This window comes from Dermacentor andersoni, chromosome 5, assembly GCF_023375885.2.
Source record: "Dermacentor andersoni chromosome 5, qqDerAnde1_hic_scaffold, whole genome shotgun sequence".
Taxonomy (NCBI): domain Eukaryota; kingdom Metazoa; phylum Arthropoda; class Arachnida; order Ixodida; family Ixodidae; genus Dermacentor; species Dermacentor andersoni.
In genome coordinates, this window is record NC_092818.1 from 175656713 (window position 1) to 175670731 (window position 14019).

The 14019-nt window shown below is 44.8% G+C and overlaps 1 protein-coding gene across 1 annotated transcript in view; it reads right to left on the reverse strand.

Annotated features, from left to right (window-relative positions):
* Positions 1–14019, reverse strand: part of LOC126531645 (atrial natriuretic peptide receptor 1-like) — a 92834-nt gene that overhangs the window by 8299 nt on the left and 70516 nt on the right. Inside the window, exons 17-19 of the mRNA XM_050179263.3 lie at positions 9471–9623; positions 8624–8747; positions 4750–4818 (exon numbers count right to left, since the gene is read on the reverse strand). Of these exons, the coding sequence (XP_050035220.3) occupies positions 4750–4818; positions 8624–8747; positions 9471–9623 (346 nt within the window). The remainder of the gene's footprint in view (positions 1–4749; positions 4819–8623; positions 8748–9470; positions 9624–14019) is intronic.

Consider the following 14019-nt stretch of genomic DNA (forward strand, 5'->3'; position numbering starts at 1 on the left):
CAGTGTTGATGTTTATGCAGCAGAGCGTTCACAAGCTATGCCGAAATATGAACACCCAAGCAGTAGCACATGCCCATCGACACAAGAATAAGGTAGCCCAAATATAAGAAACCCAAGAAAACAAAAATATCAATTGAGTACAATGCGCTGTTCTATTAGAGCTTGTGTACTTTAGAGATAGCTATAAGTCCACATTAAATTTACGGGCTTTATGTCGTTATTAATTGTTTGTTTACGGAAAACAGAGATGCGCTGACTGACACCACTTCGCCGGTCAAGCTTCCGTGCTGTGTAAACGGGAGCACCGGGGGCACAAACCAGAATGCCGCATCCGAGGTAGAACAAATCAAACAAGGGGTTCGATGTAATGCTTCGTTTGATTAAGCCGTCTCTTTGTTTTGCAGATACCTTTGAACCGAGATTATAAGTACGAGTAAAGCTTTTATCTCGTGGTTAATTGTAACGTTATGCGGGACAGAGGTGCGTTCGCTGGTATCCTTAGTTGGTCGGAATTATACCGTACTAACCGGCCCACCATACAAAGAAACCTGGCTATCAATCCCAATAATGCGTATAACCACATGTCGTATATCCATTGTACACGTATGGACATCTGTGACACATGATTTGTACATGTTGTATCATCAGTGTCACTGACTGTGTGAGTCAAGTAAGTTTTGGACTACTGTTCGGTGATTGTTGTGGAAGTGTACAGTGCACCGGACTCGCGCCTTGCAGGCAGAGTGTAGTGCTCAGCGATTGGAACGCGATACTTGGACGACTTCGCGGCGGGTGCTTTTCGCGCTGTCGGTGAACTCAAGGGAATCGCAGGTGGGAGGGGGGGTGGGGGGGGGGGTTGGAGGAAGAGGAGGAAGATGTGCAGTCAGAATGCTTCAAACAGACTCTCGCTTTCATGTGATACAATATTTCACCAACTCGGTGCCTCCAGCGGCCACCGGTCGCGCAGAGAAAGGGGCGGCAGCCACGCGCTCGGAGTATCGCGTTTCAATCGCTGAGCACTGTACTCAGTATACAGTGCAATGGCACTGTTAATAGATTTTATTCGTGTCTGAAGCAATACATTTTTTGCTAAACAAGCAGTGCCGTAACTGAGCGTTTACGTGGTGGCGCTATCCTTCATCTATAAGGCTATTATTATAATAGGTTCGCCGTAGTGTACCAAATGTTTTCTTCCTGGTTCTTTAATGATGCTCATTTTGCAGCGAGGTAGCTGGACAACATAAAAAAAAGAGGGACGTAGACGTAGGCTGTTTTTGAACTGATTTTGTTCTCGCAAGGTATATACCAGCTAATTTACTTAAGTTGTGACAGACTCATTAAACAACTCGTCAGAATCATAGCCTAATCCTGTCACATCAGCTGGATTGTTTAAATTGGTGCACATTACTTGGGCGACAAATCGCAATTTGGTGCTAGCAACTGACAGATCTTCACTGGTAAATTTTATAGGGTGCATGTCCCAATTACTGAGTTGAATCCGTACTATAATGAAGCCATATTCGTTTACTGGAGATCCACTTCTTTCTTTTGCCCTTCTTCCTTCCCCCAGCGTGGGGTAGCCAAGCGGACTCTTGACTGGTTAACATACCTGCCTTCCTTTTCTATATATTTCCCTCTCTCTCTCTGTGCTTAGAAGCAGTTTCGACAGAAACGAAGCTTCAAATTTTGTGGCGAAATGCATCGATGTTTCACTTCGCATTCATGAGCAATTCATTTTTTTCGCACTGGCGTTAAACTCAAACATGGTGGCACCGATAAACCCAACTAAATGTTTTCCATATAAACCTTTTACTTAAGAGCACCGCCATCTCTGAAGCGCATCGGCATCTAGTGCTTGGGGTGCCTCGGCGACAGATATTCGCAGCATTTTATTACTATGTTCTACACATTTGCTAGACTTGTTGTTGCCAAAGATAAAAATAATTATATGTTACGTGAATATAACAAGTAGATCTTTGGCGAGGATTCTCGCAGATCCTGTCGCTAACCATTCAATCGGCACGACAATGCGAAATTTTCGCAGAAAGATGTCCTACATGTTCTCCGTATTAAATGCGATGAGCAAAACTTAGGTAGGATAGATGGGGGTTGCAGGAGAGGTCGTGGTCGACAATCACCCCTGAAAACCGATGGATCATTTTGTACAAGATAGGCTCGCCATTAATAGACACCGGGTATCCTGTCATCGATTTTCGCGTGAAGGCGACTACTGTGCACGTTTCTGTTGAAATTCAGAGCCCTTGTCTCTGAAGATATCGTTGCAGCCTCAACGTTACATATCCATATCATCGTTGCAGCCTTTTGTAATCTTGCGTGAACCTGCGCCAGGTTACCCCTGACGCCCAGGTGCAGATGTCATCTGTGTAAATTAACAGACTGACCGACTGTGGCAGGAATTCCGCCAGCCTAATCAAAACCAGGTTGAACAAAACCGGGCCCAAACGCCACTTTGTGGAACTCCACGGCTGGTGTAGTGGTCGGAAGTTTGACCATCCTCGATGACTGCAAAGAAGCTTCTTTCAGTCAGGTAGCTTCGAATTTACCGAAAAGTGCGGCCTCCGATTGAAGCAGCCATGAGCGCGTCAAGAATGGCTTCGTGAGAAACCTTATCATATCACTGTCGCATCGTCCATATAAGAACCTAAATTAGTCGGCTCTTTGGAATCATTTTGAGTGACGGGGTGCGTCTAACGTGCATGTACATTCATCTAAAGATGCGGGTGTTTTTGCATCGGCTCGCCGCCGACGCGATCCAGAATGGAACCCGTAACCTGTGTGTAAACCAACGCGGATTTGACTGCTGTGTGTGTGTATGCGTGCGCATGCGTGCGTGTGTATTTTTAGACCATACAGAAACTTTGAAAGTCGCCTGTGGCAGATAGTATAGTACTATCATTGAGCTGGTTTACTTAGAGGTGGATGTTATTACTTGGAACATAAATGAAGATTCATAAGCGACAAATTCACAAAAATTCATAGATGAATGTTTAATTAAACATTTTACGCATGTATTGCAATTTGCGCATCCTCTTGGAACGAATTTGAAGGCTGACACCAGTTTTGAATGACTCCAGTTTCGAACTATTACTTCCCGAAGTGTGCGATAAAAAAAAAGAGAATGGGCGTTCCAGTTACTTTTTTGCTTCAATGCCTAAAAGGGCGGTTTGTCAGAAGAGTAAGTGGAACAATAATGCATTCCCACCGCGAGTTTCACGGAGCATATCTCGAAACCCGGGGGATCCTCATAATTATATTCAAGTGGATATGCTTTGCAATCTCACCGGTTACAATTCGTAAATTGAAATATGTGCCGCTAAGTATTAACCAAACAGTGAAGTAGTTGATTTTTGTTAATTTGCTGACTATTCTTTTCGATTTCTCATGCTGGTTCTGTCCGCAGCTTCGAGTAATTCAGCTCAAGAACAACCATTATGCTATCTCACGCAGGCAAATTTCAGAAATTCTTTATGGTCTAAATAAAAATAAAACGTATTCTGCGGAACGTAAAAGTGCTTTTTACGAAACGGCATCGCTTTTCTTTTTGCCCTATTTCTTCGCCTTCCTCCAAAAGTCTATTTATTAAATCTTTTCAGCAAAGTCATGTGCCTGGCGTGCATTCGCATAAATTTAAATTGTTCACTAGCTAATGTCAACAACTTACGCTACCGCATAAACGACGAAGAATACGGGAGGTGCGAATGTTTGCTTGCGAGGGCGGTTAAAGACATCGAGAAAAAATTGAGCGCATCCGCCATAAGGAATTCTTAGTTGTGAAGTGAATGCCAAGCCGTTATATAAATACACCCCATGCGCGCTAGCTTCGCAAGCTACATACAGCAACTATAGGGAGCCTACGTGCATGTGGACCCCCTAAATAACTAGTTTCTGTGGCGCCATCTAGTTCATTTTATGAGAGGTGCGACCGAAGGCAGCGCTACCTGGACACTCCGCCCCGAATCAATACCCCGCGATGGCCGCCTCCGAGATGGCTGACGCGGCTTTGGAGCAAACGCCGTTCCAGGCCAGCCATGCCACGCTGACAATCTCAGAGGCAATGTGCCCATCTAGCCTAGGGTTTTCTGAAACACTCCGCACTGCAGCGTGTTGCTGATAGAGGGCGCAACCGAAGAATTGACGCTCCTAAGCTAGGCGCAGCTCCAGGCGCGAATCACAGTTTTGTACAGATGCATTCGTAAGGCAACCCGCTGTATCAACTCCCATGAAATTTTGTGTGTTCAACAGGAATATAAGAAGCTACATCTAGTGACTGGATTTTGCGAAGTTTTGTTTTCGGCCATGGAATATTGCACACTGCTGGGGAAAATCGAAAACTCTATACAGACATGCGCTTTGACATATTTACCACTGAATTATTCAACAAACTATTAATTACAACACTGTAAACTCAGTCTGTTAAGCTCAGTGTTCAAAGCGGGGGCGCATAATCAATATACTAAATTGTAGTCTATGTAAATTTATAGCAACCACTACCTAAGTTCAACCATGACCATCGCTGAAAGAAAAAGATTTTTTTTTCTGGGTTTGCGCCGAAATTGTCAAAATTTAATGCATCCTACTTCCCTCTTTGGCGAAACCGCGGAAGTCCATAATATGTGAAGAACAGTAGCAAAGAAAAATATTAGAATAAGTCAGTCAATCTGCTGTAAAAATGCTTACGCACCACGCAAGCAACACGAAGAAATGTAGGGACGAAGCGCTGCCACCCACCTTGTAAACGTCGAAGTCGCTGATGACGGCGTCAAAACAGGTGTACAAATCGTTGAGAAAATCTACAACCTGATAAAAGAAGAAAGAACAAGAAGAAAAAAATTAGTGTCCTGTAATACCACATTTTATGAAGTGTATGCACATGGCGAACATATATATTCTCGCTTTAAAGTTATAACTTTACTAATAAATATGTTCCCTATAACCACGAAAGAATCTGTAAATCAGAAATTCGTCCGACTATGCAAAAGAAGTGATGTTCGTTCATTCCCTAATTTTGCTTATAGAAGGATGCATTGCCGGTAACGAACGAACGAACGAACGAACGAACGAACGAACGAACGAACGAACGAACGAACGAACGAACGAACGAACGAACGAACGAACGAACGAACGAACGAACGAACGAACGAACGAACGAACGAACGAACGAACGAACGAACGAACGAACGAACGAACGAACGAACGAACGAACGAACGAACGAACGAACGAACGAACGAACGAACGAACGAACGAACGAACGAACGAACGAACGAACGAACGAACGAACGAACGAACGAACGAACGAACGAACGAACGAACGAACGAACGAACGAACGAACGAACGAACGAACGAACGAACGAACGAACGAACGAACGAACGAACGAACGAACGAACGAACGAACGAACGAACGAACGAACGAACGAACGAACGAACGAACGAACGAACGAACGAACGAACGAACGAACGAACGAACGAACGAACGAACGAACGAACGAACGAACGAACGAACGAACGAACGAACGAACGAACGAACGAACGAACGAACGAACGAACGAACGAACGAACGAACGAACGAACGAACGAACGAACGAACGAACGAACGAACGAACGAACGAACGAACGAACGAACGAACGAACGAACGAACGAACGAACGAACGAACGAACGAACGAACGAACGAACGAACGAACGAACGAACGAACGAACGAACGAACGAACGAACGAACGAACGAACGAACGAACGAACGAACGAACGAACGAACGAACGAACGAACGAACGAACGAACGAACGAACGAACGAACGAACGAACGAACGAACGAACGAACGAACGAACGAACGAACGAACGAACGAACGAACGAACGAACGAACGAACGAACGAACGAACGAACGAACGAACGAACGAACGAACGAACGAACGAACGAACGAACGAACGAACGAACGAACGAACGAACGAACGAACGAACGAACGAACGAACGAACGAACGAACGAACGAACGAACGAACGAACGAACGAACGAACGAACGAACGAACGAACGAACGAACGAACGAACGAACGAACGAACGAACGAACGAACGAACGAACGAACGAACGAACGAACGAACGAACGAACGAACGAACGAACGAACGAACGAACGAACGAACGAACGAACGAACGAACGAACGAACGAACGAACGAACGAACGAACGAACGAACGAACGAACGAACGAACGAACGAACGAACGAACGAACGAACGAACGAACGAACGAACGAACGAACGAACGAACGAACGAACGAACGAACGAACGAACGAACGAACGAACGAACGAACGAACGAACGAACGAACGAACGAACGAACGAACGAACGAACGAACGAACGAACGAACGAACGAACGAACGAACGAACGAACGAACGAACGAACGAACGAACGAACGAACGAACGAACGAACGAACGAACGAACGAACGAACGAACGAACGAACGAACGAACGAACGAACGAACGAACGAACGAACGAACGAACGAACGAACGAACGAACGAACGAACGAACGAACGAACGAACGAACGAACGAACGAACGAACGAACGAACGAACGAACGAACGAACGAACGAACGAACGAACGAACGAACGAACGAACGAACGAACGAACGAACGAACGAACGAACGAACGAACGAACGAACGAACGAACGAACGAACGAACGAACGAACGAACGAACGAACGAACGAACGAACGAACGAACGAACGAACGAACGAACGAACGAACGAACGAACGAACGAACGAACGAACGAACGAACGAACGAACGAACGAACGAACGAACGAACGAACGAACGAACGAACGAACGAACGAACGAACGAACGAACGAACGAACGAACGAACGAACGAACGAACGAACGAACGAACGAACGAACGAACGAACGAACGAACGAACGAACGAACGAACGAACGAACGAACGAACGAACGAACGAACGAACGAACGAACGAACGAACGAACGAACGAACGAACGAACGAACGAACGAACGAACGAACGAACGAACGAACGAACGAACGAACGAACGAACGAACGAACGAACGAACGAACGAACGAACGAACGAACGAACGAACGAACGAACGAACGAACGAACGAACGAACGAACGAACGAACGAACGAACGAACGAACGAACGAACGAACGAACGAACGAACGAACGAACGAACGAACGAACGAACGAACGAACGAACGAACGAACGAACGAACGAACGAACGAACGAACGAACGAACGAACGAACGAACGAACGAACGAACGAACGAACGAACGAACGAACGAACGAAATAAACAAACAAACAAATAAATAAATAAATAAATACGGCAGAACTCATGTCACGATGACTGTCGACGGTACTGCGAATAACAACCGAGAAATCTAGCGACAGACCATAATCCTGACGTCCCGTTTATTTATTTAGCACGTGTAGTGGCTCCTCTGAGACTTGTTGATTTAGCTGTATGATACATACCCCGATCGTCCCACTTTGCTATGGCACTCGCCTGCCAAGCCTGTGATCATGGAGGCTTAATGTCGACTGTATGAGGCTGATGTAGTGACAGCGGAATGCGGAAGAAGGATTTGTATCGATGGAACGACAAAGGCGTATACCGACGATGGGATGGCGACAATGACCTGTCGGTTCTTAAATTTTGAGGATGGTAAAACGACGATCACGCGACGACGACATGAGTATAATTAGAGGACGACGACCGTGTGATGACGACTGCATGACGACAACCGGACGGTGAAGCGAGAACGATGACGATCGCACGACCAAGACGACGTGGCGACGGCGGTATGACAACGGATGCAAGATAGCGTGTGTCTGACGACGAAGAAATGACGACGATGGCATGAAAACTACGGCACAATTACGATTGAAAGACGATAGCACGCCTGCGATACCACTACGAACAAGGAGTGACGTCGATGGATCGACGAAGGCAGTATGACTACGACGGCATGACGGCAATGAGATGATGATACTCACGTGATGACAACGGTGAAACGACAGCGTGACGAAAATGGCATGGTGACGACTGTATGTGGACCATGCAGGGTCAACGATGGCAAAACAATGGTATGATGACAATCGGATGACGACTAGCGTATGATGACAGTGGCGTGACGATGACTGCATCACGATACCTGTATGACGACTGTGGCTTGACGACGACGGCATGAAGAGAATCGTATGACGAAGCTGGAGAGACGACGATAGCACGATAACGACGGTATCAAGACGGTGGTCTGAAAGTGGATCTGCTGGCAATGACGCCCTGACAAGGACGCCATAACCACGATTGAATAACGACACTATGATTACAGTACAATGACAAGGAAAAGATTGGCGTCGTTGGAGCGACGAAGACAGCAACGACGATGGTATGCCGACGATGCCGAGGATAGATATATCAACAGAGATAGGTAGGCTCAAAACAACTGAAGAAGGCCAACAATGCAATTTGCATAAATAAGTAAGCAAATAAATAAATAAATAAATAAATAAATAAATAAATAAATAAATAAATAAATAAATAAATAAATCGAAACAAATTGCTATTGATAGGTGCCTGCTGGCTTTGATTACCTGAATCGGAGTACTGGATGAACACATGGACGTGAAACCAACTATGTCGCTGAAGTAAATTGTGACGCTGTCGTACAGTTCAGGAATCACAGCTTTACCGCGCTTCAATTGCTCCGCAACAGACCTGTAATGAAAGCAATTATTTGACAACACTCAGGTGATGTCGTGCGCTTGCGTTTGGACCGAAAGAGTAATCTGAAGTTCCCCACAAATAAAGGCTATTTAAGTAGGTGGCAAGCAGTTTTCTTCAGCTCTCAGAACCTCAGAATGTGTTTTAAATATGGTGCGGTTTGAAGGCGGCACAACTACCCCTTCCACCGTTCCCTAATTGATTGCTACGTGGCAGGACCAGCTGCAGTACCCCTCTGTGCTTGTTAGAATCTATAGGTGTGGTGATAGTTCTACCGGCCCAGTTGTTTGTTACGATTTTTTTGTGTGCGATGGCGTCTCGTTGTGCACTGTGCATTGCCATACGTTATGAAGCTGTGCATTACAAGATGTAATGCACAGCTTCATGGTAGCCCTATAAAAACTCGTGAACAGGAAGTTCTTCTAATTGAACATCCTTGGTTTTTCATGAAAAGTTATTTCATAAATGAATGCATTTATTCACAAACCCCAAAGCCCTGTCTCACTACTTATTTGCTCTTTGTTATACTTAGCATTGAAATAAAGATGGTAAATTACTCAACGTCGGAAGTGGAAAAATAAGCCATCGACAATTGGAGTTAGCGCGTTAACATCATGGATAATCTCGATATCAACCATCACATTGTAGTCTTCGTGCGATGCAGTTAATCTACATAAGAAAAGTGTCGAAGTTTATAGATCGCTTAAAGTCGTATACCTTGGTAGCACTTCGTAGAGAAGCTCCTCGGATTTCCGTTTCTCTTCTAGAAACGCAGCCGTCCTCTGTTCTACCAGAACCTCCAGCTCGTTGGCGTACTGCTCCATGCGAGCCATTATGTTGTCCATGATATTCACTTCTCCATGGTAGCCCCTGCACATTTAACCATACTACTACAAAACCTCATCGCTGCACGCCGAGTATTCCTGCAAAGATTTCATTCCAGCATTTCTAGTCATTAAACAGTGGGTTGTGGAAAGCTTAGCCGCCTTAGATTTCTCTTTCTTCCATAGCATGACTTCGCTACTTCTCAGTTATTATCGTTACTTTCTTCTATTTTTATGGAGCTTCAGCTGTAACGAAAATGTTACGGAAAGGAAACGTTGCTGACCGTTCATCCGCCGCCAAATTTTAAATATACAGCCAGTGGCTGCCGCTAAATATTTTTCAAGGAAGGGGTGGGGGGCTCGCATTTGACTAGGAGAAGGTGCTACGGGGCAAAGTGGGTGCTGTCGCATGTTATTTTATACTAGCTATGCTGGTACGCAGAAATTTCTCTACCCCCTCTTCCAAGCCATTGCGCCGCTTCCCTGGCTACGCCTCTGAAGACAGCGCATACAACTTCTTCAAAAAAGATGCTTATTACTTGAACAAGAGGTGGTCCTGCTCCGAGAATCGAACTTGGAGACCACTGCTGTAGAGTGGGCAGTCGTTTAAGAATAAGCTAATCAGGATTTTAGCAGACGTCCACAACAGTGCTTATTAGTCGAGGCACCACCACCACCATCATAATCCTCCTCCTCCTCCTATTTATGTCCGCTGTAGGACGAAGGCCTCTCTTTGCGATCTCCAATTACCCCTGTCCTGCACCAGCCGATTCCAACTAGCACCCGCAAATTTCCTAATTTCGTCGCACTATCTAGTCTTCTGCCGTCCTCTACTGCGTTTTCCTTTTCTTGGTACCCATTCTGTTCCCCTAATGGTCCAGCGGTTATCTTATCTGCGCATTACATGACCTGCCCAGAGCCATTTTTTTCTCTTAATGTCTCTTAGAATATCGTCTATACCCTTTTGCTCTCTGATCCAAAGCGCTCTCTTTCTGTCTCTTAAAGTTATGTCTAGCATTCTTCGTTCCGTCGCTCTTTGCGCGGTCCTTAACTTGTTCTCAAGCTTCTTTGTCAGTCTCTAAGTCCCTGCGCCGTATATCAGCACCAGTAAAATGCACTGATTGTATACTTTCCTTTTCAATGATAACGGTAATCTCCCAGTCAGGAGTTCACAATGTCTGCCGTATGCGACTGAACCCATTTTTATTCTTCTGTGAATTTCCTTCTCATGGTCAGGGTTCCCTGTGATTAGTTGTTCTAGGTAAACGCACTCCTCCACAGACTCTAGAGGCTGACTTGCTATCTTGAACTCTTGTTCCCTTTCCAGGTTATTTATCATTATCTTTGTCTTCTGCACTATAATATTGAGCTCCACTCTTACACTTTCCCTGTTAAAATCCTCAATCATTTGTTGTAACTCGTCCGCAATGTTGCTGAATAGAACAATGTCATCGGCAAACGTAAGGTTGCTCAGGTATTCGCCGTCGATCCTTACTCCTAGACCCTCCCAGTTTAACAGCTTGAATACTTCTTCCAAACACGCAGTGAATAGCATTAGAGAGATTGTGTCTCCTTGTCTGACCCCTTTCTTTATAGGTATCTTCCTACTTTTCATGTGTAGAATTAAGGTGGCTGTGGAATCTCTCTAGATATATTCCACAGTATTCACGTAAGCGGTCCGTACTCCTTGATTACGCAGTGCCTCTGTGACTGCTGGTATCTCTACTGAATCAAATGCTTTTTTTCGTGATCTGTGAAAGCCATATACAGAGACTTATTGTACTCTGCGGATTTCTCGATAGCCTGATTATTGACATGGATGTGATCCACTGTAGAGTAAAGCCAGCCTGCTCCCTTAGTTGACTAAAGTCCAATTTTGCCCTTATTCTGTTGGAGATTATTTTGGTAAATATTTTATATAATACTGGGACTAAGCTAATGGGCCTATAATTTTTCAGTTCTTTAGCGCCGCCTTTTTTGTGGATTAGTATAATGTTTGGATTGTTCCAGTTTTCTGGGACCCTCAGTCCATAGACACTTCGTATAGAGACCCGTCAGTTTTCCTAGCATTATGTCTCCTCCATCTTTGAATAAATCGACTGTTATTCCATCCTGTCCAGCCGCTTTCCCCGTTTCATGCCTAGCAAGGCCCTTCTGACCTCATCTCTAGTTGTAGGAGGAGTTTCTGTATACTGTTCATTATTGTTTCTAATACAGTGCGCCTGAGTCCTCTGGGTACTGTTACGGTTAGTATAGAATTGTTACGCTGCTTTTATTATACCTTTGAGATTGCTGATGATTTTACCCTGCTTATCTTTCAGTGCATACATCTTGGTTTGTCCTATGCCAAGTTTCCTTCTCACTGAATTTAGGCTGCGTCCATTTTTAACATCTTCTTCAGTCTTTCTCACATTATAATTTCTAATATCACTTATTTTCGCTTTGTTGATCAGTTTTGATAGTTCCGCGAATTCTATCTTATCTCTTGAGTTGGACACTTTTATTCTTTGTCGTTTCTTTAATAGGTCATTCGTTTCTTGGGAGAGCTTGCCTACTGGTTGCCTTGGTGCCTTGCCTCCCACTTCAATCGCTGCCTCTGAAGCCAGCCTCGTTACGATTTCATTCATTACCTCTATTCCATCATCATCATCTATCTGTTCTTAGGCTGCCTATTTGTTTGCAAGTACCAGCCTAAATTTGTCTGTTTTTACCCTTACTGCCTCTAAGTTGACCTGTTTCTTCTTGACCAATTTTACTCTTTCTCTCTTCAAATTGAGGTGAATCCTAGGCCTTACAAACATATATGATGATGGCACTTTACCGTACCTAACACTTCTACATCCTGCTGGGATCGGCAGAAAGTATGGAATTGATTTCATTTCTTGTTTCACCGTCAGGGCTTTTCCAGGTCCATTTTCTGTTGCCACGTTTCCCGAAAAAGGTGTTCATTATTCTCAGCTTATTCCTTTTTGCGAATTCTACCAGCATCTCTCCTCTAGCGTTTCTAGAATCGACATCGTAGTTGCCAATTGCCTGTTCACCCGCCTGCTTTTTCCCCACTTTTGCATTGAAATCCCCCATTACTATTGTATACCGCGTTTGCACTTTTGTCATCGCTAATTCAACATCTTCATAAAACTGGTCTACTTCTTCATCATCGTGACTGCACGTTGGAGCGTAGGTTTGTACTACCTTTAATCTATACCTTTTATTCAGTTTGATTACGACTACTGCTACCCTCTTGTTGATGCTGTAGAATTCGTCAATGTTGCTCGCTATGTCCTTATGGATTAGCAATCCTATCCCGCATTGATTCTTATCCGGGAGATCTCTATACGCCTCGTGCACCGCCTATAGAGGCGCCACTGAAAGCCACCTAGCGGACGCTTCCAACAGTACACGCGGGAGCAGTAGCAGACGACAGCCCTTTTCAGCAAGGATGGCTGAAGTTCGCGGCTGCGATTTCTCCTTTGTTCGGGTGCCAGGCTGCTTCTTCTGCAGTGACAGCTGTAGGGAAGATGCTGACCTCTGTGCGAGCGGGTATGAACACGATGTTACCGGTGTTTGGGACAACATGGTCCCCATACGTGCAAGGTGTGTCCCGTAGACAAACGCCATGAACCCCATTTACATGACGTGGAGCTCATGTTGACTAGCCGATCAATTTTGTTGAGTGATGCGATCTCTCGATGTTTTTTTTTTATTCTACCCTTGCCGCAATGCTGCTTCTGTACCTGAATAATAAGCACCCGTCGATAGTGCAGACTTATATCAAACAAATCCGCACGGTGCAATCTCTGCATATGCCGTTGTGATTTTTTTGCCGATGAATATATGTGACATCGCCGAATAACTGCAGTCGAAGTCGCCTCAAGAAGAGTAATTGCCAATTTATTGATGGAAACGCGTACGCTAGCCAACGAAGTCACCAAACACACGGGTTACTAAAAGCGCGTGTTAGTGCTGTACCGCCGATGCAATTCTGCTGCATAAGCCGATGAACAACCGTTCCCGCTGCAGTTTGTGCAATTTTAAATTCCCCAAGGGAGCTGCTTGGAAACGTACAAAGCTAAAGACTGACTAGCTTTTCAGTACTTTTTTATATTACTAGAGAGAGGTGCCACATGATATATTTAAAGGCAGGGCAGCGCCAGTCAAAGTAGATGAGCGCTGGAGGCAAGACCCGGTTTAGTCGTCTGCAGCGTAAGTATAAGAAAGAATTCAGTTGAGTACAAAACTCACATGCAAGAAGGGACTATGTTGTGAAACAAACAACTCACTCGGCGTGTTAAGTTTGCTCAGGCAGCATCGAGGTGTGATGACTTCCCAAACGGGACGCGAACTTTTCAGCGAGAAATAGAACAAAAATACCATATGCAGCAGCTATTAGCAATTCTCGCCCTCAACTACCTATTTTCTAAACACATTTCCAAAAACGCAAG